The sequence below is a fragment of the Herpailurus yagouaroundi genome, unplaced genomic scaffold (assembly GCF_014898765.1).
Source record: "Herpailurus yagouaroundi ecotype Mexico unplaced genomic scaffold, PumYag 161, whole genome shotgun sequence".
In the NCBI taxonomy this organism is placed as follows: Eukaryota; Metazoa; Chordata; class Mammalia; order Carnivora; family Felidae; genus Herpailurus; species Herpailurus yagouaroundi.
In genome coordinates this window covers 20,341,998-20,364,976 of record NW_024412402.1, presented here as the reverse complement: position 1 = coordinate 20,364,976, position 22,979 = coordinate 20,341,998, and the positions used below count along the sequence as shown (strand labels likewise).

At 37.9% G+C, this 22,979-nt stretch overlaps 1 protein-coding gene across 5 annotated transcripts in view; it reads left to right on the top strand.

Annotated features, from left to right (window-relative positions):
* ARHGAP32 (Rho GTPase activating protein 32) overlaps positions 1 to 22,979 on the top strand; it is a 309,577-nt gene that overhangs the window by 174,324 nt on the left and 112,274 nt on the right. For all 5 annotated transcript variants that reach the window (XM_040483524.1, XM_040483526.1, XM_040483527.1 and 2 more), the window contains one exon: positions 17,886 to 17,972. In XM_040483524.1, the coding sequence (XP_040339458.1) occupies positions 17,886 to 17,972 (87 nt within the window). The remainder of the gene's footprint in view (positions 1 to 17,885; positions 17,973 to 22,979) is intronic.

Sequence of the window (22,979 nt, the reverse complement as noted above, 5' to 3'; positions counted from 1 at the left end):
TGCGTTAGTTCTCTAGAACTTACTTTACCACTGGAAGTTTGTCCTTTTTCCCCTGCCCCTCAACATCTTGTAACTACAGCACAACTCTGTTTCTCTGAATTCAACTTTTAAAAAAATATTTACTTATATTTGAGAGAGAGAGAGAGAGAGAGAGAGAGACAGAGAGAGACAGAGCATGAGCAGGGAGGGGCAGAGAGAGAGGGAAACACAGCTCCAGGCTCCGAGCTGTCAGCACAGAGCCTGACATGGGGCTCGAACTCACAAACTGTGAGATCATGACCTGAGCTGAAGTCAGGTGCTTAACTGACTGAGCCACCCAGGTGTCCCTAGCCTTTAAAAAAAAATTTTTTTTTTTAGTATTTATTTTTGAGAGAGAGAGAAAGAGAGAGAGAGACAAAGCGTGAGCAGGGGAGGGGCAGAGAGAGAGGGAGACACAGAATCTGAAGCAGGCTCCAGGCTCTGAGCTGTCAGCACAGAGCCTTACGTGGGGCTCGAACTCACGAACTCTGAGGTCATGACCTGAGCCAAAGTCGGATGCTTAACTGACTGAGCCACCCAGGCACCCCATCCTTTTTTTTTCTTTTTTCCTAAAGATTTAAAGATTCTGCCTATAAGTGACATCATGAAGTTCTGTCTTTCTGTGTCAGGCTTATTTTATAAGCCTGTATAACATAATGTTCGCCAGGTTCATCCATGTTGTCACGAATTGCAAGATGTCCTTCTTTTTTATGGCTGCACGATATTTCATTGTGTGTAGTGTGTGAGTGCATGCACACGTGTGTATGTCTATGCATATACCACATTTTCTTTATCCAAGTGTAGATGTACCTTTAGGTGGTTTCCATATCTTGGCTACTGTGAAAATGCTGCAGTGAGTATGGCATGCCGGTATCTCTTTGAGATGATTTTATTTCCTTTGGATATATACACGAGTGGGATTGTTAAGTTATATGATAGCTCTATTTTTAATTTTTGAGAAACCCTCATACTTTCTGCCATTATGCTTGTACCAATTTACATACCTGCAACTACTTTGCAATCAAAAGGTAAGAATTCACAAGAATACCTTTTCTCCACATTTTTTTGATTTTTTTATAATAGGTATCCTAACAGGTATGGACTGTATCTCATTGTGGCTTTGATTTTCATTTCCTGGATGATTAAAATGTTGAGCATTTTTTCATATACCCATTTGCCATTTTCCTTTGGAAAAATGTTTATATATGATCTTTGCTTATTTTTTGATCAGGTTTTTTGTGTTGTTGTTGAGTTGTAGGAGTTCTTTATATATTTTGGATAATAACTTCATATCAAATATGTGGTTTGCAAATATTTTCTCCCATTCTATAGATTGCTTTTCATTTTGTTGATTGTATCTTTGCTTTACAACAACTTTTTAGTTTGACATAGTTCCAGTTGTTTATTTTTGCTTTTATTGCCTGTGCTTTTGATAAAGTCAAATTCAAAAAATTATTGCCAAGATCAATGCCAAGGAGTTTCTCCTGTTTTTTTACATGAGTTTTGGGTTTCAAGTCTTATGTTTTAGCCTTTAATCCATTTTGAGTTGGTTTTTGTGTGTGCTATAAGGATCCAATTTTATTCCTTTGCAGGTAGATACCCAGTTTTCCTACAATTTATTGAAGAGACCATCCTTTTCTGATTGTGTACTTTTGGTACATTTGTTGAAAATTGCTTGACTATATGTGCATGGGTCAATTTCGAGGCTCTTGATTCATTTCTGTTGGTCCTGATTTAGCTCCAGTATCTGCTTTTATGCCGGTACTGTATTTCTTTGATTACCATAGTTTTGTCATACAGTTTGAAATCAGGAAGTTTGATGCCTCTAGCTCTGCTTTTGTTGCTCAAGATTGTTTTAGCTATTCTGGGTCTTTTGTGGTTATATGTAAATTTTACAAATTTTATTTTATTTCTGTGAAAAATGCCCCTGGAATATTGATAGCAACTGGATATAACCTGTAGATTACTTTGGGTAGAATGGACGCTTTAACAATATCAATTCTTTACATTTAATTGTATCTTCAGTTTCTTTCAGCAATGTGTTACAGTTTTCTATGTGCAGATCTTTCACCTCCTTTGTTAAATTTATTGCTAGGTATTTTACTCTTTTTTGATGCTATTGTAAATGGAATTAAAAATTTTTTTCGCATATTTCACTATTAACATATTGAATTGCAACCAATTTTTGTGTGTCAATTTGGTATCCTGCAACTTTACTGAATTCATTTATTAGTTTCAATATTTTTTGGTAGAGTTTATGGGTTTTTTTTTTAAGTATAAGATCATGTCCTCTGCAAACAGTTTTATTTTTTCCTTTCTGATTTCAATGCCTTTTATTTCTTTTTCTGGCCTAATTGCTCTGGCTAGGACTTCCAGTACTATGATGAATGGAATTCGCAAGAGGGGTTTTCCTGTCTAGTTTCTCATCCTAGAGGAAAGGCTTTCAGCTTTTCATTGTTGAGTATGATGTTAGCTGTGGGTTTTTCACATATGGCTTTCATTATTGAGGTACATTCCTTCTGTGTTTAATTTATTGAGCGTCTTTATCATAAAAGGATGTTGGATTCTTTTTCAAATACTTCTTATGCCTCTGTTGAGTTGATCAAGTGCTTTTCTCTTTCCTCCCATTAATGTAGTATATCACATTTATTGATTGTATATGTTGAACTCTCCTTGAATGCCAGGGAGAAATCCCTCTTGATCATGGCCTTTTAATGTGCTGTTGAATTTGGTTTGCTAGTATTTTGTTCAGAAATTTTATATGCATGTTCATCAGGGATATTGGTGTATAACTTACTTTTCTTATAATGTCCCTATCTGGCTTTTGGTATCAGGATGTAATGGTTACCTTCATAAAATAAATTTGGGAGTATTCCCTCTTCTTCAGTTTTATGGAAGAGTTTGAGTAGGGTTGGTGTTAATTCTGCTTTAAATGTTTGACAGAATTCACCATTGATGTCATTAGGCCCCGGTCTTTTCTTTGTTAGAAGGTTTTTGGTTATGGATTGAATCTCCTTGTTATCAGTCTATTAAAATTTTTTTCTTCACAGTTCAGTCTTGGTAGGCATAGGTTTCTAAGAGTTTATTCATATCTTCTAGGTTATCCAATTTGTTGACATATTGTTGGTAGGAGTTTCTTGGGATTCTTTGTATTTCTGTGCTGTCAGTTATAATGTCTCTTTCGTATGTAATTTTATGTGAGTCTTCTCTTCTTTTCACAGTCTAGCTAAAAGTTTTTCAATTTTGTTTATCTTTTCAAAAAACCACCTCTTAGTTTTATTGATCTTTTTTTTTTAAATGTTTATTTTTGACAGAGAGAGAGAGAGGGAGGGAGAGAGGGAGAGAGGGAGGAGCAGAGAGAGAGGGAGACAGAGGATTCAAGCAGGCTCCATGCTGTCAGCACAGAGCCTGACGCGGGGCTCAGACTCACAAACTTTGAGCTCATGACCCAAGCCGAAGTCAGATGTTTAACCGACTAAGCCACCTAGGTGCCCCATTTTGCTGATCTTTTATGTTGTTTTTCTTTTATTCTGTTTTTCTTTTCATTTATTTCTATTTCATTTGTTTTTTGAGTTTTATTATTTATTTCTGTTAACTTTGGGCTTAGTGTTTTCATCTCTTTCTAGTTCCTTGAAGTGTGAAGATAGGCTGTTTATTTGAGATCTTCTTTTTCTTAATATGGGCATTTATCACTATAAGCTTCTCTGAGAACAATTTTTGTTGCATCTCACAAGTTTTGTTATATTGTACTTCCATTTTGTTTTTCTCAAGATATTTTTTCGACATCATTTTTGATTTCTTTTGACACCTGTTGGTTGTTCAGGAGAATATTATTTACACATATTTGTGAATTTTTCAGTTTGCTTGCTGTTATTGATTTTTAATTTCATAACAATTGGAAAAGATACTTGGCATGATTTCAGTCTTCTTAAATTTCCAAAGACATATTTTGTGATATAACGTGCGATCTGTCCCGGAGAATGTTTCGTGTGCATTTTTAGGAATAACACGTATTCTACTGCTGTTGGATCGAGTATTTTGAATATGTCTATTAGGTCTTTTTTCTTTTAAAATATAGTTTAAGTCTAATGTCTCCATACTGATTTTCGGTCTGGATGATCTGTCCATGTTGAGTGTCAGATATTAACATCCCTCACTATTGTTGTATTGCTCTTTACTCTTCCTTTTTTTCTATAAATATTTGCTTAATATATTTAAGAGCTCTAGTGTTGAGTACATAAATATTTACACTTGTTATATCTACTTCATGAATTGACCCCTTTGTCTTTATTTAATGACCTTTGTGTGTAACACTTATTTTAAAGTTTATTTTGAGAGAGAGCATGAGAGAGTGTGTGAGTGGGGAGGGGCAGAGAGAGAGGAAAGAGAAAATCCCACACAAGTTCTGTGCTATTAGCCCACATGGAGTTTGATCTCACAAACCGTGAGATTATGACCTAAGCTGAAATCCGGAGTTGCACGCTTCACCGACTGAGCCACCCAGGCGCCTCTTTTGTGACACTTTTTGACTAAAGGTTGGTTTACTTGGTGTGACATAAGTGTAGTCATCCCTCTCGTCTTTTGGTTTCCATTTGCAAGAAGTATTTTTTCCCTAATCCTTCACTTTTAGTTTATAAATCTCTTCAATTTTAGTCCTTAAAGCTAAAATGAATCTCTTTTAGGCACATTGTAGTTGAATCTCACTTTATATCCATTTACCTACTATCTGTTAGTCTACTGGGAAATTTAATCCATTTGCATGTAAAATAATCACAGATAGAAGCTGAGAAGATGGTACAGTAGGAGGATTCTCAGCCCACTTTGTGCCCCAGATCCCACTTGATAACACTCACATCAGTGTAAACAATCCAGAAAACAGCTTGAAGACTGGCAGAATAAACATCACAACTTAAGGTAGAGAAGGGGCCACACTGAAGAGGGTAAGAAGGGTGGGGAGCTAAACAGACCTGCAGGCCATCTGTGGGAGAATGGGATCTGTGGATGCAGAGAAGGGACAGAAACAGACTCACAGTGAGGAGCCTGCGTGGGGAAGCCAAATCCTCATAACATTTGGCTTTGAAAACTAGAGGGGCTGAATTTTGTGAGTTCTTACAGATAGCAGGACTTAAAGCTCTGGGAGAGCTGCAGGGCAATAGGAATTGAGTCCCTGCCCTTAAGAGACAAGCACAACAAAAAGCCAGGAGAGATATAGCATAGAAACAGTAGTTTGCAAAACACCTGGGGCATATGGGAGAGTTATTTACTAATCTCAGCCTGTGCCATAGACAGAGATGGCTGGGAGACTCCTCCAGGAACAAAGGATCTGGTAGGTGCCATTTCACTCCTCCTCCCCCAAGGTAAATACACTGGCCACCTTCGAGAAACAGCAAACACTTGCTACCTACACCCCCCTGCCCTTTGGTGAATCTGCCCTTTCCAGTCATGCTTGATTCAGTCCCACTGCCGTGGGTTCCCTCCCCAATAAGACCAGTGCATATCTTGCTAACACTGTGTCTTTAACCTGTATGCTTTATAGGGCCTTGGTTTAGATGGTGGCAGAAGTGATGGTAGGCCCCTTCCCGCAGAAGAATGTTAAAATTGTGAACCCCACGTTAACTCTGTGATCCCCCCAGCTGGCCTTGGTTTGGCACTGGCAGCATGTCTCATTTTACAAGCAGATTGGCAGGCATCTTGTTAAAACTACATACTCTGCCTGGCCACCAGGTCCAGGCAGTCAACATGTGCCCTCTTGCTGGGACACAAACCTTTTGGGCTCTGTACGATTAGTCCTCTCTAATACACTCTTTGCAAGAGCCCAGTCAAACTGGGGCCATAAGTCTGGCAGGGTGCAAGCAGTCCCAACATGGGGCAGCACCACACCAAAGTAGCTCCTCTCCTTGGGAGTCAGACTGTGGCCCCAGCAGTGGGCTGGCTGCAGACAGTTGGTCTGATTCAGGGCCCACCCAGCAACAAAGCATCTCAGGGGACAAGATAGGGGTAGGCAACAGTTTGGTACTACTGTATGTCTGGCAAATGCCTGGTTTGACTAAACTCAAGCCCAAGGTGTCCCCAGACTGGTCCACTTACATCGATAGCAAACACTGCCCACAACAGGCAAAGAGAGCCACAGCTGATGACTGGACTGAAGGAAAAAGGGGCTCAGCCACAACAGCAGGGTGCACACAACACAAATAGGAGACACCTTTCCAGTAAACATGGAACACTGCACTGCAGGGCACTAGGGGATCTCTTCTTCATGAGGCCATCACTTTCAGGAGCAGGAGATGTAGCTGACTTTTTTAATTTTTTTTTATTTTTTTAAGGTTTATTTTATTTTTGAGAGAGAGAGCATGAGAGGGGGAGGGGCAGAGAGAGACAGAATCTGAAGCAGGCTCCAGGCTCTGAGCTGTCAGCACACAGCCTGATGTGAGGCTTGAACTCGTCAACTGCGAGATCATGACCTGAGCTGAAGTCGGACTTTGACTGACTGAGCCATCTAGGCACCCTGTAGCTGACTTTTCTGACACACAGAAACAGACACAGAGAGTTAGACAAAACGAGACAGAGATGTCCCAAATGAAACAATAGGACAAAACTACAGCAGAGGATATAAGTGAAATGGAGATAAGTAATGTGCCTGATAGAGAATTTAAAACAACAGTCATAAAGGTATTTACTGGACTTGAGAAAAGAGTGGAGGACATCAGTGAGACTCTTAACAAAGACATAAAAAAAAAAAACAGTTAGAGATGAAAAACACAATAAATGAAATTAAAAATACACCAGATTGAATAAATGGCAGACTAGAGGAAGCAGAAAAATGAATCAGTGACCGGGGACAGAGTAATGGAAAGTAATCAAGCTGAACAGGTGAGAGAAAGTAAAATTATGCAAAATGAGAATACACTTAGGGAACTCCATGACTCCAACAAACAAAATAACATTTATATTATAGGAATCCTAGAAGAAGAGAGAAAAGTGGGCAGAAAATTTATTTGATAATGTAATAGCTGAAAACTTCTTGAATCTGGGGAAGGAAACAGAAATCCAGATCCAGGAGGCACAGAGATCCCCCAACAGAATTAACCCAAGGAAGTCCACACCAAAACACATAATAATTAAAATGGCAAAAAGGAGTGATGTGGAGAGAATTTTAAAAGCAGCAAGAGAAAAGAAGATCAGTACATACAAGGGAAACTCCGTAAGGCTATCAGTGGATTTTTTAGCAGCAACTTTGCAGGCTAGAAAGGGAGTGGCATGATATATTCAAAGTGCTGGAAGCAAAAAGCCTGCAGCCAAGAATACTGTATCCTGCAGGGCTGTCTATTCAGAATAGAAGAAGATAAGTTTGCCAGGCAAGCAAAAGTTAGAGGAATTTATGACCATTAACCCAACCCTACAAGAAACATTGAAAGGGGACTCTTTGAGTGGAAAGGAAAGACCATAAGTAAGAGTAAGAAAAGTGGGAAGCACAAAAGCAGTAAAAAGAAATATGTACGTAAAAATCAGTCAAGCGATTCACAAAATAAAAGGATGTAAAGTATAACACCATATACCAAAAACATGAAGGTTGGGGGGTGGAAGAGAAGTAAAGAATAAGTTCAAACTGAAGTGACCATCAACTTAATATAGACTGCTGTATGCAGAAGGTGTTATATACAAACCTCATAGAAACCACAAACCAAAAACCAGTAATAGATATGCAAAAAACAAAGAGAAAGGAATCCAAGTATATCACAAAAGAAAGCCAGCAAACTATGAGAGAAGAGAGCAATAGAAGAAAAGATCAGAGAAGAACTACAAAAACCACAAAACAAGTAACAAATAGCAATAAATACACACCTATCAGTAATTACTTTATAAGTAAATGAACAAAATGCTTCAATCAAAAGACACAGGGTGATGGAATGGATAAAAAAAAAAAAAAAAAAACAAGACCTATTTATATGCTGCCTCCAAGAGACTCATTTTAGACCTAAAAATACATGCAAATTGAAAGTGAAGAGATGGAGAAACATTTATTATACAAATGATGTGAAAGTGAAAAGAACAGAAAGCCAGGATAGCAATACTTTTATTGGACAAAATAGACTTTAAAACAAAGACTGTAACAGACAAAGAAGGACACCAAATAATAATTAAAGGGAACCATCGAGTTAGAAGATATAACAATTATAAATATTTCTGCACCCACTTTGGAAGCACACAAATCATAACACAGTTAGTAACCAACATAAAGGAAGTAGTTGATAGTAATACAGTAATAGTGGGGGTCTTTATCACTACATTTACAACGATGGACAGATGATCCAAATAAAAAAAAATCAATAAGGAAACAGTGTTTTTTAATGACACACTGTACCAGATGGACTTAACAGATATGTTCAGAACATTCCATCCTAAACAACAAAATATACATTCTTTTCAAGTGTACACAGAACAGTCTCCAGAATAGATCACATATTAAACTACAAAACAAGTCTCAACAAATTCAAAAAGATCAAAGTCATACATGGATGTTTGTTGACTACAATGCTATGAAACTAGAAATCAACCACAAGAAAAAATATGGAAAGAGCACAGAAACGTAGGGTTTAAATAATATACTACTAAACAATAAATAGGTCAACCAAGAAATCAAAGAGGAAATAAAAAATTACATATAGAGAAAGGAAAATGAAAATGCAAAAGTCCAAAATTCCTTTGGGATGCAGGAAAAGCTGTTCTAAGAGGGAAGTTTATAGCAATACAGGTCTACATCAAGAAGCAAGAAAAGTCTCAAATAAAAAACCTAACCTTACACCTTCACAAACTAGGAATAGAAGAAACAAAACCCCAAACCAGCAGAAGGAAGGAAATAATAAAGATTAGAGCAGAAATAAATGATATAGAAACTAAAAAACAAAACAAAAAAAAAAAATAGAGCAATGAAAACAGGAGTTGATTCTTTGAAAAGATCAATAAAATCAATCTAGCCAGACTCATCAAAAATAGACAAGACTCAAATAAAATCACAAATGAAAGATAACAACTGACGCTACAGAAATCAAACAGTTGTAAGAGAATATTATGAAAAAGTATAAGCCAACAAATAGGACAACCTAGAAATGGGTAAATTCCTAGAAACATACAACCTACCAAACTGAAGCAGGAAGAAATAGAAAATTTGAACAGAATACCAGCAATGAAATTGAATCCATAATCACACAACTACCAATGAACAAAGTCCAGGACCAGAATGCTTCACATAATTCTGTCAAACATTTAAAGAAGAGTGAATACCTATTTTTCTCAAGCTTTTCCAAAAAATGAAAGAGGAAGGAAATCTTCCAAATTCCTATGAAGCCAGCATTACCCTGATACCAAAACCAGATAAAAGCACCACAAAAAAGGGAACTACAGGCCAATAGCTCTGATGAATATAGATACAAAAATTCTCACCAAAATATTAGCAAACTGAGCCCAACAATACATTAAAAAAAGATCATTCACCACAATCAAGTGCAGTTTATTCCTGAGATGCAAATCAATTCCTGGGTTCAGTATTTGCAAATCAATCAGCTTGATACATCACATCAATAAGGTAAAGGATAAAAACCTTATGATCATTTCCATTGGTACAGAAAAAGCATCTGACAGAGTACAATATCCATTCATGATAAAAGCCCTCAACAAAGTAGGTTTAGAGGGAACATATGTCTAATAATGAAGGCCATATATGAAAAACCCACACATCTTCAATGGGGAAAAACAGAACTTTTCCTTTAAGGAACAAGACAGGGATGTCCATTTTCACCCCTTTTATTCAACATGGTACTGGAAGTCCTAGCCACAGCAATGAGACAACAACAACAACAACAACAACAACAACAACAACAACAAAATAAAAAGCATCCATTTTGTTAAGGAAGAAGTAAAACTTTGACTTTTTGCAGATGACATGATACTATATATAGAAAACCTGAAAGACTCCAAAAAATTAGTAGAACTGATAAATGATTCCAGTTAAGTCGCAGGATACAAAATCAATGTAGAGCAATCTGTTGGATTTCTATATACTAATAATGAAGCAACAGAAAGAGAAATTAAGAAAACAATCCCATTTATACTTGCACCAAAAATATTAAACTACCTAGGAGTAAGCTTTACCAAGGAGGTGAAAGACCTGTACTCTGAAAACTATAAAACATAGATGAAAGAAATTGATGACAAAACAAAGAAATGGAAAGACATTCCATGCTCATATATTGGAAGAAAAAATATGGTTAAAATGTCTATACTATCCCCAACAGTCTACACAAAACATTTTAATTCAGTCCCTATCAAAATGCCAGCAGCATTTTTCACAGAACTAGAACAATGAAAAAATTTGGAACCACAAAAGACTCTGAATAGCCAAAGCAGTCTTGTAAAAGAAAAACAAAACTGGAGAATCACAATTCCAGACTTCAAGCTGTAGTAATCAAAAAAGTATGGTACTGGTACAAAAAGAGACACATAGATCAATGGAGCAGAGTAGAAAGCTCAGAAATAAGCCCACAATTATATGGTCAATTAATCTTTGATGAAGAAGGCTAACTAGGCGATGGGAAAAAAGTCTCTTCAACAAATGATGTTGGGAAAACTGGACAGCTACATGGAAAAGAATGAAACTGGAACATGTTCTTTCACTATACAGAAAAACAAACTCAGAATGAATTCAGGACCTAAATGTGAGACCTGAAACCATAAAAATCCCTGAAGAGAGCACAGGTAGTAATTTCTCTGACATCAGCTATAACAACATCTTTTTTGATATGTTTCTGGAGGCAAGGGAAACAAAATAAAAAAGAAGCTATTAGGACTATATCAAAATAAGCTTTTTGCACAGCAAAGGAAACAACCAAGAAAACTAAAAGACAACCTACTGAATGGGAGAAGGTATTTGCAAATTACATATCCAGTCAAGTGTTAGTATCCAAAATATATGAGAACTTATAGAACTGAACACCAAAAACAAAACCAACCAACCAACCAAACAAAACCACACCAGTTAATCCAGTTAAAAATGGGCAGAAGACACGAACAAAGATTTCTCCAAAGAAGACATCCAGAGAGTCAACAGACACATGGAAAGATGCTCAACACTGCTCATCAGCAAGAAATGCAAATCAAAAACCACAATAAGATAATCACCACACACCTGTCAGAATGGCTAAAATCAAAAACTGAAGAGACAAGTGTTAGTAAAGATGTGGAGGAAGAGGAACCTTTGTGTACTGTTGGTGGGAATACAAACTGGTACAGCTGTTGTAGAACACTGTGTGGAGATTCCTCAATAAATTAAAAATAGGACTACCCTAGGATCCAGTAATCACAGCACTGGGTATTTATCCAAAGAATACAAAGACACTAATTTGAAGTGATACATGCGCCCCTGTATTTATTGCAGTATTATTTACCCTTCATCTTAGCCAAAGGCTGAGAAGCGGTATTGCAGCATTATTTACAATAGCCAAATTATGGAAGCAGCGTGTATCCATTAATAGATGAATGGATAAAAAAGTGGTATGTATATACAAGAGAATATTATTCAACCATCAAAAGGATGGAATCTTGCCATTTGCAATATCATGGATTATTGTATAATGCTAGAGAATATAAGGCTACCTGAAATAAGCCAGTCATAGAAGAACAAATACCATGTGATTTCACTCATATGTGGAACTTAAGAAACAAAAAACAAATGAGGAGGAAAAAGAAAAAAGGAGACAAAGCAAAAAAATGAGCTTTTAATTTAAGGGAAGAAACTGATGGTTACCAGAAGTGAGGTCGAGGTGGGTGGGTGAAGTAGGCAAAGGGGATTAAGAGAAGGGAATTTATGAGTCCTAAATAATACATGGAGTTATCAAACCACTGTATTGTATGCCTGAAACTAAAATAACAATTTATGTTTATTGGAATTAAAAAACAAATTGTATGGGTGAGACCCCAACCAGGTAAAACTGATAACTGTGGCCCCTGGGCTGACCTGCATTTTGGCTCTGTAGATGGGCAGAGCTCCTGGTGGGGCTTTCTTACCAGGCAAGGTTGCCAGCAGGGGCATGGTGCCACGGTGTCATGGTACCAGTACCCATTGGCTGGTTGCTCTGTGTCGCACCCCCCTTTTTTGTTACTAAGTGACCCTAGGTGGTCTCCCTCTGCCAATTCCTTCAGTCTTCCCTGTGAGGAAAGACAGGAATGGGCCTTCTGAAGATCACGTCTGAGCATTGGGGAAGTTGGGTATCTCTAATGGGCTCTTTTCTCCCAAAGGAAGGTCACAGTCCTAGGGAATCCTTTCAGTGTGGTGCTATGCTGGCCTGGGAAAGGGGTGATAGTCATCATGAAACCACTCCTCTTTACCTTCTGATGTGACTTTCTTAATTTTTGTGGTCTAAGTTTTGTGTTGACCTCACCTCCCAAGTTCTGGGATTTTCAGAAAGGTATTCTTGTGTGTTGATAGTTGCTAATGCCTGTTTTTGTGTGGGGGTCTAGAGTCTGGGCTCTCCTGTTCTTCCTTCCATCTTCCTTTTTAATTTTTTTTTTTTTTTTTTTGAGACAGAATATGCACTTGGCAAGCAGGCATGGGAGGGGCAGAAGGAGAAGGAGAGAGAGAATCTTAAGCAGGCTCCATTCCCAGTGTGGAGCCTGATGCAGGGTTGGATCTCACGACTGTGAGGTCATGACCTAAGCCGAAATCAAGACTCAGACAGTCAACCGACTAAGCCACCCAGGTGCCTTATCCTATTCTTCCATCTTCTTTATTTATTTTTTAATGTTTATTTATTTATTTTGGGGGAGAGAGAGAGACATAGCACATGAGTGGGAGAGGGGCAGAAAGAGAGGAGAGAGAGAGAATCCCAAGCAGGCTCCTCACTGTCACTGTTAAGCTTGATGTGGGGCTTGAACTCACAAACTGCGAGATCATGACCTGAGCCAAAACCAAGAGTCAGATGCTTAAGCGACTGAACCACCCAGGTGCCCCTTAGATTGTTTTTGTTTTTTTTTTAATTTTTTTTTTAACGTTTATTTATTTTTGAGACAGAGAGAGACAGAGAATGAACGGGGGAGGGTCAGAGAGAGAGGGAGACACAGAATCTGAAACATGCTCCAGGCTCTGAGCAGTCAGCACAGAGCCCGACGCGGGGCTCAAACTCACATACCGCGAGATCGTGACCTGAGCCGAAGTCGGACACCCAACCGACTGAGCCACCCAGGCGCCCCTGTTTTTTTATATTTATTTTTGAGAGAGAGAAAGAGAGCGAGCCTGAGCACGAGTGGGGGAGGGGCAGAGAGAGAAGGCAGCAGAGCATCTGAAGTGGGCTTTGTGCTGACAGCAGAGAGCCCGATGGGGACTTGAACTCCCCAACCATAAGATTATGACCTGAGCTGAACTTGAATGCTTAACTGATTGAGCTGCCCAGGAGCCCCATATTCTTCCTTTTTCCTGATATGACTTCTATAATCTCTTTATGTCTTTCTCTTTTTCCTTCTGGGATTTTCATAATGCATGTGTTGGTCTTCTCGAAGGTGTCCTACTGGTTCCTGAGTAACATTTCACCTTTTTAAAAAAAATGTTCATTTATTACAGGGGAGGGGTAGAGAGAGAGGGACAGAGGATCCAAAGTGGGCTCTGTGCTGACAGCAGCGAGCCTGGTGTGGGGCTCAAACTCAAGAATGGTGAGATTATGACCTGAGCCAAAGTCAGATACTTAACTGACTGAGTCCACCAGGTGCCCTACATTTCACTTTTTAAAAACTTTTTCTTTCGGTTCTTTGGACTGTATATAGGTTTATGCTGCTTTCTGAAACTTTTCGTTTTACCACTTTGCTTTGATGAAGACCTACATTAGTAGAGTAACGGCTTTTTTTCATAAAAGTGAAAACCCTTTTTGGATTTCTTTCAGTTAGCAAAACCAGGTACCAACTAACAGAGGTCTTTCGTAAAAGTAAGGTGGTGTAATGTAGACTTTTGAAAGGCAGGGGATACTCTTTGCTTTATACCATTTTGGCTTTTAAAAGGTTTCAGAGGCTCTCTCAAAAATAAATAAACATTAAAGGATTAAAAAAAAAAAGGCGGGGGGTGCCCGGGTATAGCTCAGTTGGTTAAGCGTAGGACTTTGGCTCAGGTCATGATTTCACGGTTTGTGAGTTCGAGCCCCGTGTCTCAGCTGTGCTGACAGCTCAGAGCCTGGAGCCTGTTTCGGATTCTGTGTCTCCCTCTCTCTCTGCCCCTCCCCTGCTCGTGCTCTGTGTCTCTCTCAAAAGTAAATAAACATTAAAAAAAAATTTAAAGGTTAAAGGAATGCTCTACTTTCTGGATAGTGGGGGAAACCTGTGTTTTGACTTATTCTGTCTTTCAGTAAGCTGATTTTTCTTGCCCAAATCTGCTGTTGATCCCTTTAGTGCATTTTTTAGTTTTAGTATTTAGATCCCTTTAGTTAGAATTTTTAGCCATTCCCCAGATTCGTTTTTTGTTCCCTTTTTTACTTTCTGTTTCTTCTTAATATTTTCATTTGTTTATAAATTGTTTTTCAGGTTTCCTTTAGTTCTTTGTGGTTTCTTTGACTTCTTTGAGTGCATTTCGTGTGGTACATTTAATATGTGTTAAGTCCTATATCTGGACTTTTCAGGGATAGCTTCTATTGTTTTTTTTTTTTTTCATGTCAATGACTCATGCCTTCTGGTTTCTTTGTATATCTTGTGATTTTGTTGTTGTATACTGGACATTTGATATTATAATGTGGTAACCCTGGGAACTGGATTCTGTCCCTCACCACAGGTTTGCTGTTTTTCATACTGAGGGCTGCAGTCTATGTTTTTAGTGACTTTAACAGACTATTTTTGAAAAGATCGTGTTCCATGTCATATGTGCTCACTGAAGTCTTTCTTCTTTTACTTGTGTTCAGGTAGTATTTTGTCAGGGAATTCCCTGAAAGCCAAGAACTAAAAATAAAAAATAAAATAAAGAAAAAGCCACTTCCTCCGGTCTTTGCATACTTCCTTTGTGTTGGGGCACTCATTCAGCAATGAACCGGGCTTTTTACAGCTCTAACAGCCTGGAGAGTAGAGGTGAAAGCTTAGGTCTTCTCCCGTCTTTCGTGCATGTGTCCCAGCCTGAATGTGTTCATGGGTTTCTAGAGTGCTCTCGTTTCCCAAGGAGCCTCTCTCCTCAGCTCTTTCTCCTGGGCTTTAAGCTGACTATAATCTTTTGCTTCATATGACTGAAGACTTTTAGTTTATTTTACAACATCTTAGCAACGCTGCTTTTTTAAATCCCTGAATGAGTTCCAAGTTAGGTGAAAAAGACATGTGTGCCGTGTGTCGGTTCTTCATGCGGCTGCCAGACAGATTAGAAGGGACATGCAGTCGTTTGTCAATGATGTCTCTCCTTCTGGACCCAGGGAAAGGGGGTCCCGTACTTGGGGCCAGGACTGCTATCCACAGGAGTGCTGCCAAGATGGGGAGGAGTGGAGCGAGGGTGGGTGAAAATGCCACAGAGTTTTTAAGTTGGCTTTTTCTTGATTCAGCGTTCTCATGGTGATTGTAAACCTTTACTGTATTCTAGCATACTGCGAAAGTTGGTTGGGAGAGTTTTTGCTTGTTTGTTCATGTTTCTGTGAAGGGACTGGGATTTGCAGTTGCCTACTCTGCCATTTTACTGACATCATTGGACCATCTGTCTTTGCTGTTCGTTCCTCCACATCCATCTTTTTGCCTTTTGGGGGAAGTTTCTTCTCTTCTTCCTGACCCTCTCCTCCCCCCAGTTCTGTTTAGGAAGATTGATTTTATTTCTAGTCTTTACTTATTTTGTAGTTACTGGCATTTTAATTTATTTTTATTTTTAATTTTTTTTATTTTATTTCCAGAGAGAGAGAGTGAGCATGAGTGGACGAGGGGCAGAGAGAGAGGGAGAAAGACAATCCCAAGCAGGCTCTGTCCTGTCAGTGTGGAGCCCAACATGGGGCTCGATCCCAGGAATCGTGAGATCATGACCTGAGCTGAAATCAAGAGTCAGACGTTTAACCGACTGAGCCACCCAGGCGCCCCTGTAGTTGCTGTCATTTTAAAGTTTTATATTCTCCCTTATGGTTTGGATGTTTAGAAATCTTGTGTGTTTTTTTCATTGTGGGGAAAGTGAAAATTGATGAGATATCTGACGATCTATTTATGCTTTACTGCTAAGCCACCAGTTTTCTGACCTAAGGGAGAGCATGCGCTCATTCTCTGTCTCAGTCTTGAGTGCCTCAGAGGGCCCTCTGCGCTTTCTTGCCCTGTCCCTGTCTACACTGGTTAGCTGCCGTGTGCTCGGGGAGACATCACACACTGCACAGGTTCATCTCTCTCTGTTCTCCTGGTTTATCTGTCTCTGTCCTCCTGCTTTTGCCCGAGCTGTTGGTGCATTGCCCCCCCCCCCCCCCCCCCCCCCCCCCCCCCCCCTTGACTCTCTGTTACAAGGTTTTCGTTGGAATTTTAGTTCATAAACTCTAGTCCATATGCGGTCTTCATGGTTTGGCTGGTTTCTGCTTAACCCTGTCTAATGCAGGTCCTTTATCCTCCTGCATCTTTACCAGGCTTCTGAGCATGTCTATGAGTCTGAGCACGTCCATGAGTCTGAGCACGTCCATGAGTCTCTTCTGTCTCATGAATGTCTTGTCACTTTCTACAACTTAGTTCGTTTAGGTTTTTTCTCACCCTTAATCCTTTTTTTAAAGTATGATTTTGTAGTGAGTCTGCCTTATTTTGACTGGTGTGAAAATAATCCTTATCCTGCGAACTTCTACTTAAGACCAGAATGTTTTTTTTAATACCTCAGTGATCCTGCTTTCAAAAATAGAGACTATGTCTTCATATTTTATTTTTATAATATTAGCTATAATGATGAGATAATGCACAGAAAGCATCTTGGTGAACACTTTCTGTGCATTATCTCATTTGATCCTCACAAACTTGAGAATAAGCATTATTATTTCATTCCCATTTTCCTGATGTGAGATTATATGGGTTGCTCAATATTGTACAGCTAGCTAGTGACACTTTTGAACTCAGGGCTGTGTGTCTCTGGAGCAGAGTTTGTAAGCGTAATATAAATGTGAGAAGAGAGTTGTATGTGAAAAAAGTCATAAAGCAAGTGGCATGATGAATGACAGTGAACATTCAGCCTAAATACTGGGGAACAAATGAAGAGCAGTTAATTCTGTGGCAAAGTCTTCTGGAGAATACATGCCTCCTTTAAAGGGTTTGGTCACTTTTCTGTTCCAGCCGGTTGTTGCTCATATGAGAATATGGGTCCAATATTTCAGATTTTCTGATTTTTCAAAGAAGTCAAAATGTGTATTTTTCCTATGAAACCACCCCATTTCTAAATTTGAGCTGCTGGTTTAAAAAGAAGTAAAATCCAATGTACAGACATACATAATTCTGAAGTGACATGTGTCTGCAGGCCCGGACTATTCTCTGGGAAGTCAGTTTCCAGTCTGTGTAATAAAGCCTGAGCCCTCTCTAACCACTTGGGCATGCTGTCTCTCAGTGCCTGCCTTACTGCCTTCCTTTCACATATGTGCTAAATAAGGAGGTGAAGACCTACTCATGAATGAATGTATTTTATTTCTTTCTGTTATGCAGTTGTGCTAGTTTAGATTTAAGTTATAAAGACAATTCTTAGAAACGTAGTTTTTGAAAAATCCTGAATTCTTCATTTTGCCTTCTGTAAGCAATAGATTTTCATTAAAAGGCCTGTCTTACAGCGAGTTAACGTGAGGGTTCAAGTATTACTGAATGCCTCGTTTATTCGTCATTAATCACGACTCTCCCTCTCTTCTGCCCCCCCCCTTTTTTTTTTGACATAGCTTTCGCTTTCAGAAGAACAGAATGAAGTAACGAAAAACGGCTGTGAATCTAAAGAGCTGGTCTACCTCGTGCACATTGCTTGTCAGGTAATTTTGTGGATGTAGAGGCTCCTTTTAGTGCATTTTTTCAATGGCTAATAGAATTCGCAGAAAGATACTTGTGTGATACTGAAGTGGAATTGGACACTGCATGACTATTGTTAAGAAAATAAATGGTATCCTTTAAAAAAGAGATAAATGTGTTTGCACAATATTACATGGAGGGCACAGTTTAGTATTGTAACTTGCATATCTTCTATCTGCATCTTTAGAAAGTTTTTAAGGTTTTAGACGTTTGTGGATGAATACCAGTGACGATGGCAACACAGATGTTTTGTTTTATTTTTTGTCCCCGTCATATTGGCAGTTCTGCATGTACTCAGGGTTGAAACAATTAATAGAATCAGTCTTACAGATACTTAATTTACAGACATAATTGAAAGCTCTTCTTGTAAGAGTAAAGGAAATACATCGTTTATTGACAATTAGATTAAATGAATCAGCTACTGGTCCCCTATCACAGTAAAAGAGCAGATGAAGTTCTGCCTGAGATGCTCACTTTTCTAACCAAGACAGTACGTTTCACTATAGTGTCTGTAGTGTATGTGGTGTATATGGGGGGTGGGGGTGTTTTAGAAGGGCACTGTTTCTTGACTCTTAGTATTGAAACTTTTGTGATGGGGGTGCCTGGGTGACTCAGTCAAGTGTCTGACTCTGCTCGGATCATGATCTCATGGTTCATGAGTTTGAGTCCCACATCAGGCTCTGTGCTGACAGCTCAGAGCCTGGAGCCTGCTTTGGATTCTGTGTCTCCTTCTCTCTCTGCCCCTCCCCCATTCTCACACTGTGTGTGTGTGTGTCTCTCAAAATAAATGAACATTCAATTTTTTTTAATTTAAAAAATAAAACTGTTGTGAGTGTAGTTACTGTGACTTCTCTTAATGAGATTTAAAAAGGGTCATTGTAGCATTATTTCCTCCGTCAACTAAGTAGTTTAGTTCCTGTTAATTTACTTTACATTCATTAAGCCTTAGGTCTAGTTTTAAGTTCATAATTGTAAAGTAAGTGTTTTTGAGGGAGGCTTTCTTTTGTGCAAAGTTTTTAGTTTTCTTTGGGAAAGAGTTAGATAAGGGCATTTATGTTTTTTTTTCCTCAAAAAGTGTTATTCCTTCACCTGAAGTTAAAAATTATATGATCTTGAAAAATCTAATGCTTATCTCATATGGGAAATCCCTGACTTCTTAGTCTTCGTGACTTTGAGAACCTTTCAGAATTTAGTGCTTTATTTATAGATGTAAGAATATGAGATTGGAAATTGACTTTAGCTTGTATAGAAATAAGATGGCCAAAGTTTCATATTGTTTAAATATGTTTTATTGTGTGTCATCTTGGTTCCTTTGAGGAAGTAGGCAGCTCTGAATCACTGTTTTGTGTCATGTTTCAAAAAATGCTTCTATTTCATGACTTAATTTTTTTTTTTTTACTTTTTTTTTAATTTTTTTTTTTCAACGTTTATTTATTTTTGGGACAGAGAGAGACAGAGCATGAACGGGGGAGGGGCAGAGAGAGAGGGAGACACAGAATCAGAAACAGGCTCCAGGCTCCGAGCCATCAGCCCAGAGCCCGACGCGGGGCTCGAACTCACGGACCGCGAGATCGTGACCTGGCTGAAGTCGGACGCTTAACCGACTGCGCCACCCAGGCGCCCCAATCATGACTTAATTTTTAAGTGAAAGTTTCACATGTTCTATGGTGAACCATTACTCACACATTAGTGTAAATCATATCCTCTTTATCTAGAGTACATGATTGGCATGTCAATAATAAATTTATTAATCCTTCTATGACCTAACATCTTTTAGCATCTTTCCTTCTCACCATTAATTTTCATATGTTCTGACAATGCAAATAGTTTTCTCAAAAGAAAATCAAAATGTTATAAATACTGGTACCATATTTTTAAGTGAACTTGAAAAGGTAAGCATGGTATTTTGGAACCATATGCCAGAATGTATAATTGTCACTTGATTATGCTTAGTGAATTAGTTACCTAGCTACTTAGACTATTTCCTGGTTGCAAGTATCTTGTCAAGCTGCTTAAAAAGTTCAGACTACTTGGTACGCTATTCATTACATCAAAGTAGTAATTTACTGCAATATAATAATGCCATCGTACCTCTCTGTAGCACTGTAAGTAATCATTGATGCACACCCCCTCCCCTTCTGGCTTGCTTTCTGTATTCTTGCCATATGTGTTGGCCATAAATCATATTAAATTAGAATCATATATATTTTTAATAACTAAAATTATAAAGACTCATAATCAAACCCTCTCATTTTTGCCAGTGAGGGAATTGAACCCCAAATTACTGATGTGGCTTTCCTAAGTTCTGTAAAATCTTAGCACTAACTTCTAGGGACTTCAGTTTCCTGATGATCAGTTTTTCCTGCATGTCGGTGGAATTTACAATCTAGAACAGACTTAAGAGATTGCCTAGTCTTCACATAGGATATGATCACCATTACATGCTGATGTAATCTGTACGAGAAACCACTTTTTCACATACTGCATATTTTTGCTAAGTTCTAATTTTTAATTAAAGTAAACTTGGAATTCTTTTTATTTAACCAAAGTATTTGTCTTTCATCTGAACCCACTCTTTTCCTGTTCTTTTATCCTAGAAAATGGCCAATTTTCTGTGAAAATTCTGAAAAAACTGTGGATTTTTTTTTTCAGCTTTTTGGAGGTTAAATAATACTGATTCTCTTAGGTCTTATCTTTGAAACTTTAATTGTGCTTTCATCTTTGCCTTTCAAGTTTTTATTTCTTGTTAAATTGTGAATTCAGAAATGTAAACCATGTCTTTCATACTGAATTGATCCAAATTCAGTAGGCATTTTGATTATCTGTGTGTTTATATAAGTACACAGATACTGCGACATACAGTACAACATTTAATTCTTACAACAACTGTGTGAGGTAAATAGTCTGTGTTTCATTTTACACATGATGAAGACTCAGGAATGTTAATAACTTCCCCAGGGTCATAAAATTAAAGAGAAAGACCAGGATTTGAACCTCAGGCTAGTGTTTTTGTTTGTTTGTTTGTTTTACTGTTGTTGTCTAATATGATTTATACTTGGTTAGCTACTCTGAAATCTGCAAGCATTTTGTAAATGGTAGTAAATAATTACAGAAATGCACTGAGAGTGACAGTCAAGTTTCTTTGTATGACTTCAGTGGAGAGATCGTATGTACATATTTTAGGACATATATATGTGTCTTTTTTTTTCTCATTTAGAAGTGTGGATTTATGGGTTTTTAGGATAAAAATACTTTTAGAAATTTTGGAAAATATGGGAAATGGAGAAAAAAGAATAAAATTGCCGTAACACTACTACCCTGATATAGTCTCTGCTTACACTTTTGTATATTCTTGCTTTGTTTTCCATAGTTATATTTTAGGATTGGATACAGAGATATAAATACAATTTTATGTAATTATTTATAAAGCATTCCTCCGTTGGTTATAATCTCCCTGTAAACATTCATTAATTAATATACTGAAGTATAGTTGACATACAGTGTTATATTGTTTTAGGTGTACCAACATAGTGATTTGACATTTATATGTGGTACAAAATGTTCACCATGATATGTATACTTACCATCTGTTACCATACATAGTTATTACAATATTATTGACTCTGTTCTTTATGATGTACTTTACATCCCTCTTAGTTATTTTATAACTAGAATTTTATATCTCTTAATCCCCTTCACCTATTTCATGCATCCCCCACCCTTCTCCCCTCTGGCAGCCAGTTTCTTCTTTGTATTTATGAGTTTGTTTCTGTTTTGTTGTTTGTTCATTTGTTTTGTTTTTTAGAGTCCACATATAAATTAAATGATAAGGTGTTTGTCTTCCTGTGTCTGACTTATTCCAGTTAGCATGACCCCCTCAACATCTGTCTGTGTTGTCACAAATGACAAGACCCCATTCTTTTTTTAATGGATGAGTAATATTCCATATACCTATATTCCATAACTTCTTTATTCATTCACTTTTCAGTTGACACTTAGGTTGTTTCCTTATCACATCTATAGTAAATGATGCTGCAGTGAACACAGTAGTGCATACATTATCTCTTTGAATGAGTGTTTTGTGTTTTTTGGGGGGGTAAATAGCCCGAAGAGGAATTGCTGCATCATAGGGTATTTCTGTTTTTAAATTTTTGAGGAACCTCTACACTGTTTTTTTTTAGTGTTTGCACCAATTTACATGCCCACCAACAGTACATAAGGGTTTCCTTTTCTCTATATCCTTGTGCCAACAATTGTTATTTCTTGTCTTTTTGATACTATCCCTTCTGACAGGTGGGAGTAACATCTCATTGTGGTTTTGAGTTGCATTTTCCTGTGATTAGCAATGTTGAACATTTTTTCATATGTCTCATGATCATCCGTATGGTCATTTTCTTCCATTTTCTTTGGAAAAATGTCTGTTCAGGTCTTGTGCCCATTTTTAAAATAAGATTGTTTTTCTGTGTGTGTGTGTTTGGTTATTTGAGTTCTTTGTGTGTGTGTGTGTGTGTGTGTGTGTGTGTGTGTGTGTATATATATATATATATATATATAATTTGATATATCACTTGTAAATATCTTCTCCCGTTTAGGAGGTTGCCTTTTCATTTTGTTGATGGTTTCCTTCTCTGGGCAAAAAGAAAAAAAAAGGCTTTTTAGTTTGATGTAGTCTCAATTTTTTATATTTGTTTTTGTTGCCCTTGCTTGAGACAAATCCAAAAAATAATATTGCTAAGACCAATGTCAAAGAGTTTATTGTCTGTGTTTTCTTTGGGAAGCTTTATGGTTTCAGGTCTTACATTTAGGTTTTGAATCCATTAAAAATTTTTTTTGTAACATTTATCTGAGAGAGAGAAAGAGACAGAGCATGAGTGGGGGTGGGGCAGAGAGAGAGGGAGGCAAGAATCTGAAGTAGGGTCCAGGCTCTGAGTGGTCAGTACAGAGCCTGTGGTGGGGCTCGAACTCATGAA